This window comes from Numida meleagris, chromosome 13, assembly GCF_002078875.1.
Source record: "Numida meleagris isolate 19003 breed g44 Domestic line chromosome 13, NumMel1.0, whole genome shotgun sequence".
NCBI classification, from domain to species: Eukaryota; Metazoa; Chordata; class Aves; order Galliformes; family Numididae; genus Numida; species Numida meleagris.
The window spans coordinates 15,302,043-15,308,237 of record NC_034421.1 but is presented as its reverse complement, the minus strand read 5'-3'; the positions used below and the strand labels follow the sequence as shown (position 1 = coordinate 15,308,237).

Here is a 6,195-nt window from a genome sequence, read left to right as displayed (position 1 = left end):
TGTCAGTGTTTTCTTTGAAATTTAAAGCTTTTTGCATGTGGATGGAAACTGACAATGCCTAGGTCACCTGGGGAGGACCCGCCAGAGCTCAGGCACAGCAACTGGCTGGCATGTTTGGTGGGGGCTAATGTTGGTCAACGTGGCTCAAGACAGCCTGCTTGTTATTACCGAGGCCGAGTACTCATGGATAGTTGTGTTGTTGGGCTGGTTGTTTTTTTCCTTCTACCTGTCACTCCAAAGTGCGAGAAGCTGCTGAATAACTCCCACCCACCTGCCAAGCCTGTGGCTGACACACAGGTGCTGCCTCTGCTGCAGTCTGACTGGTGTGCTTGGGTTTTTTTTTTAAATTATTTTCAGCCCTTGCTGAGCATTCATTCTTAACCTGTTAATTCCTAAACTGAGAGGTTTCCAAGATTCATGTAAGTAGGGTGCATGCAAGGTCTGTAGCTGTTTCTGGGCATGTTGTTACCTGCTACTGTGACTCCTTGTTAATAAGCCTCCTGTGGGTTAAAGTGTGCAGTACTGGAGAATTAACAGACTGCTCCTTCACCTGGTCATCACTCCCAGGCGTATCACCATTCTGAAAAGTGTCAGGTGGTGGGAGAAGCTGTGCTTGCATCTGCCTTGCTGGGCAGGCTTGGTTTGTGTTAAACAAGAACACAAGCATTTAAAGACTGCATAGGTGGGAGCTGTTAAATGTGTGAGTTGTTACCTGTTTGCTGCCTAATGGGTGTCACACATACAATCATCGGTCGGCGCTTACAGCTGTAATAGGACAGTTTTATTACAAGTGCAATTAGTGGGGATAGGTTTTTTAGATAGCTTCTCAAAACTAAATCTGTTCCCTCTTTTTGTTGCTCGCTTCATTTTGTTTGATTTTCCCAGTAGAAGTCATTGGCAGCTACTGGACAAATTCAGTCTGGCTAAAAAGAGAAAAAAAGTAATGTAAGCAGACTTCACATATAGATTTTTGATTCAGAATAGCATAGGTCTCCATCCTATTTAATCTAAGTAAGAATTTTGTGGCTGCTAGAATAGCTCCGGTTTATTTTTTTATGTTCTGTAGTGTCCCTATTTTTCACAATCTTCTTGAAAATAATATTTGTCATTTCTCTGGCATAACCATATGTTCGAGCTTTTTGGTTTGTTGCTAAATTAGATGTCATGAATCGAGCCCAATATCTCTGTTTCAAGCCTCTCCCCAGTTAAAAAAGGCAATTGGGATTTTTTAATTAATTAATTTTTAACACTCTTACTTGCTGATTCCCAAATTCACAGTAAATCACAGTAATCCTGCGCATGTCGCAGGGCTCCCAGAGACTTACAGTGCTGCACCTCTGCGGGGACCAGGCTCTTTTCAGTGGTGTGCAGCGATAGAGCAAGAGGCAACGGGGAAAACCAGAATGTAGGAAGTTCTATATGAACACAAGGAAGAACTTTACTGTCAGAGTGACAGAGCACAGGAACAGGTTGCCCAGAGAGGTCAGGGAGTGTCCTTCTGTGCAGATATTCAAGACTCATCTGGACGCTTACCTGTGGGACTTGCTGTAGGGAACCTGCCATTCTGTGATCCCTGTGAGACCCCTCCAACTTGGGTGTTGAATGAAGCTGAGCCACATATGCACCCATGCCACCCCCGTTTTGGGTGTATCTACCCACCCCCCATATCAAGCTCTGCTCCCCAATTTAGACCATCTACACTCCCGTTTCAGCTGTGCCCTCCAATTTGAGTAATCCAGTCCCCCTATATTCAGCTTCCCCCCAGTTTGAGCCATCTGCCTCCCATATATAGTTTTACCCTCCCACTTTGGACATTCTGCGCACTCATGTCTCCTCATGCCCCCCCAGTTTGGAACTCCCCCTCCCCTCCAGTTGTGCCCCTGTACCAAGGAAAATGGTTTCTCACAGTACAGCTGTTCCAGTGGAGTTTAATGTGGTCTTAATGCTATTAGTAAAACCAATACAATTTCCTCTGTTTCAGTGGAAGAACATAATAAAATTGATACAATTTCCTGTTTCAGAGGAAGAACACTAATCTCCTCCTTGGGGCTGCCAGTGTAACGTGGTACAAAATTCCCTGGCTCCAACTGCAAGCACATCCACTTTTGCGGAACTCCTGGCACTAAGGTCCCTGCTGCAGGCATGGGCTCTCCAAAGCCCTTTGGGAAAGGTGAGGCCTTTCAGGTGCCCTCCTGTTCCCCTTGTCCCCATGGAGTTCCTGTTGTTGGAGGGAGCAGTGTGGGTACCAGCTTCAGCACCGGGACCGTGCGTGGCTGGCAGAGATGGCAGGCATCGCAGGAACCACACTTGGACAGAGCAGGCATCCTGGGCCTTGGTAAGTGCTCTTGTTGCAGCTCCAATTCCTCCCTCAAAGCAGAGCTCCAGCTTCCTCATGGTCCCTGACGAGGAGCTGAAGGAGCCGGCAGAAATGGGAAAACGAAGGCTCCCCAAGGGCTTTGCAGGGATCTGCAGCTCGGCACAGCTGCGACCGCTACCTGCAGTGCGCTCTTAGAGCCTTCCGTCACAGGAAGTGTAATGCTGGGCTGGGCTGGAGGAGCTGGTTCCCGGCAGCCCGTCATCTTCATCCTGCTGGAGCTGCCCGCACACGGCGGGAGCACGCTGCAAAAGGACACCAAGAGGAGTCTGCGGGAGCCCGGGGCAGCTCAGTCTCACCCGGCACTCCCACAGCCATAAAGATGGACTCCGCTGCAATGTGGAGCGACTCCTGAATGGAGAAGAGCTTCTGCAATCCATAGGGATCTGCTTTCGGCTCCCTCTGGGATTCAGGACCCGGGTGGAAAAGGAAGCTGGTGCGTCTGCCTCAGGCAAATGTGCTGCGCACTCGCCATCCATTGAGAGAATGGCCCCCCCAGGACACACGTGTGTCAGGAGCCTTTCTGCGTCCCGAGGGCCAGCAGCCCACAGGGTAGGCAACTCGAGCGTACGCCTCTCCTTCCTCTTTTCCCCCAGGGCTCTCACCTGGCAGAAGGCTCAGAAGGCTTCTTTGCCATCTTGCTGCCATGTGCCTGGCTCCTGGTTCGGCAGCGTGGAGGGAGGAAGCGTCTCCTGCCTCTGCAGCAGCCTGCTGGCAGAGCCCCCTGCACCTGGGAAAGGAGAGAGCTCTTCAGAGCAGCCCCACGGGCACTGCGTTTCAACCTGGCTCTGGCCACCCAGCACTGGGCGGGGCCCACCTCTGTAAGCAGGGACCCGTTCCCTCACCTCTGCTGATCCCGCACTCTCCTGCAGCTCTCCTGCCTGAGGCGGCCTCTGCTCCACTCTTTTTTACAGCCAGCTGAAGCCTGGAAACAAAGAGTGATGCAGCCTTGAAGAAGGGTGACCTCCTGCCCCGTGCAGCTTGTCGGCAGAATTTATCTACGTGTTATGCAAAGCGTGGCAACCTTTTTCCTTCCTCTCTGTGCCAAACCAGCACACGGAGCCCAGATTCTTCTCCACGTGCAGTCAGTTCTCTGTGATGGGAATCAGGACAGGTCAGCCACAAGAAACACAACCATGATTCTCCGTGACTTTGGGTGGAAGACACACGCAGCCAAAAGGCAGCATTAGTGAACCAAGAGCCACTGTTTTCAGCAATTCTCCCCAGTTGCATGCTGAGCATAGAGACCCAACAGGGCACATTCCAAACGAGGAGGTGGGAAGGAAGCCTCCCACCCGGCCAGGTAAGTGTCTGTTCATTCGGAATCAGAGAAACCTCAGGGGAGGAGTCGACACTGGTGGGTTGGTCACAGGCCCGTTCTCCGATACACGGGAGGGACATCGGGCCCGTGGCTCCCTCCCCCTCTCGTTTCCCTGACTCTGAACTCTCAGCTTTCTGCACTGCCGTGCAGTATGCCCCCTCTTCCCACACAGCTGACAAATAACATCATTATTTTTTCTGGCACCACACTGTGCCTTAATATGATCGTATTCACCACAGCGATAACAAGGACCTCTAGAGAAGCCTGTCGCTGCCACAATGGCTGCTGCAAGCCCTTCATTCGTCAGAGGTGCAGACTTATGCTTATCCACAACATACTTAATAATCTCTGCCGGTGTAGTTAATTTTCCAGGGGCTGATCGCAAAATATCCCTCACACTCTCATGGGACTTCTGCCTAAGGCAGTCCACAATCACTGGATTATGCACCGCCCTAGGTAGGTCCGAGCCTTCCACGGCTTTCATCAATCTGTTAGCAAAGTCCTGAAACGATTCATTTGGGCCCTGCTCTATCTCTGTCCATGGGCTCGCAGGGGCTGCAGTGCGAGCAAACTTCCTGAACGCAGCAATAGCTGCTTCAGAAGTTACTAACACTTCACCCGGTCGCAGCAATGCAAGCTGACCATGGGGGGTCCCGCCCATTCCTGGAGTGGTACCCATGAGCCTGTGTAAATTACCACCAAACGCAGGGTGAAGCAGATCATTTTCCGCTGCTGCCAGCACCGTCTTGAGCTGAGTGCTCCACTCCTCCTTCCAGAGGGTGTATTGCACTGGCTCAAGAATCATGAGCATAAGATTTTCAATATCATGGGGGAGCAACGGTCCCGGTGCTGTTAAAGATTCCAGGGCGTTTAAAGTAAGAGGCGATCTTAGCCCCTTTTTCTCCACAGCATCCACCAACCGCGCCACCCCTTTCGCATCCAGCGGAACCCATCTCGCTTCCCCGTCATCTTGCATTGCAACCGGAAACACATGAACCACTTCTGATAGGCCCTTCTCATCTAATGTTTCTGCTATCTTGGCCCAATCAGCAATCCGAACACGCCCACTGGACCCGCCTTGAATACGCCCACTCTCTCCTCCCCCCTCGATCCGTGCACGCCCATCGATCCCGCCCCCTTGCATCATTGGCTTTTCCGATGTAACCCCTCCTTCGGGCGGACCAAGGGGCGCGGACGGACCGCCCCTTGGGGGGTGGATACAACATTCTCCGATCTCCGCCCCTGAAACATCATGCAACGAAGGGTACAAAGATTGACGTGGATAGGGAGGCGGATACAGAGGAGGAGTCTCGAGAGTCTCTCGCGCGATGATTGGCGAAGACGACGGTGGGTGTTGCGACACGCCCCCTGCGCATTCCTCAGCGGTGATTGGCATCTGTTGGGTGGCGCCCGAAGCAGAAGCGAGGGGCGTGGCCGGCGCCATCTTGGCCGCGGCGCTGTGGAGGGGGTCTGCTCTCTCTGGGGCTAGGAACGGAGCCCGGACCTGTGGCAAAGCTGGAGCCGGCGCCGGGACTGGAGCCAGCGGCCGAGCCGAAGCCGTCGCTGGCGGCAACGCCGGGGCCGGGGCCGGCTGCGACGGCAGCGGCGGCGCCGGGGCCGGGGCCGGCGACTGCTCGACCCGAGCCGCATCACGGGAATCGGTGAACGGCAGCGGCGGCGCTTCCTGGACCGATAAGCCGTCCTCTGGATTCCTGCAAGAGACACTTTCTCCCGGCCTGCCAGGGCCTCCCGGATCCAAGGAATCCCCTAAGGAATTTCCTGGATCCTGCCCAAGACCGAGGAGCCCACGCACGGTATCGGAAAACTGCTTTTCCTCTCTGGCGGCTTTTAAAGCGCCGAGGATTAGTCCCCAGGTCTTTAACTCAGCAGACTTCCTAACCGATATGGCTCTTTGGGCAAGAGCCATGGTAAAGGCATCCCACTTTTGATAATTAAGTATATCACGTGGGATTTTTATCGTGCCCTCTCGTTCTAAACGAGGAAGCACCGCAGCAATTTCCTTCTCGGAAGGAGAATTCTTCCCGCAATAAACTTTGCAAAACGAAAGCAATACCGTAATAACTTGTTCCATGGCTGGAGTTGTGGCGTCTTCCCCGCCGATATGTCTCAGGAGACGTACCCTCTCTTGTGCCGGTAAGGCTCAAGACCCCGGGCCTTCTGCAAGCGCTTCCCCGCTGCAGGCTATGGTGCCAGCCTAGCACCCGTGCAAACCAACACAGCAAGGGTCCCGGGTTTAGGCACCATTTGTTACCGAACTCCGGCGACCCTTTTAGTATTGTTCTTGCACGAAAGGAACCTAAACCCGGTCCTGGCCAAATACCACACACAGCATCAATATGATATGCAGCAAAATGGCGTTTATTGGTAAAAGCTAAAGAAATATATAGTATTTCTTATCTTTTTGCTAGACTGTTCCAGAAGCTCACGCGGTGCTCCTGGCCAATCATATTGAATCTCCCGCTTCTGACCTGTCACTTCC

General features: G+C 52.8%; 1 protein-coding gene across 1 annotated transcript; it reads right to left on the bottom strand.

The window, feature by feature from the left end:
- LOC110405942 lies at window positions 1,913-5,622 on the bottom strand. The gene is made up of 3 exons (XM_021411786.1): window positions 3,220-5,622; window positions 2,980-3,104; window positions 1,913-2,619 (listed from the first exon to the last, which is right to left on the bottom strand). Exon 1 carries the CDS (start codon window positions 5,620-5,622, stop codon window positions 3,700-3,702), a length of 1,923 nt encoding a protein of 640 aa, XP_021267461.1. The 3' UTR covers window positions 1,913-2,619; window positions 2,980-3,104; window positions 3,220-3,699.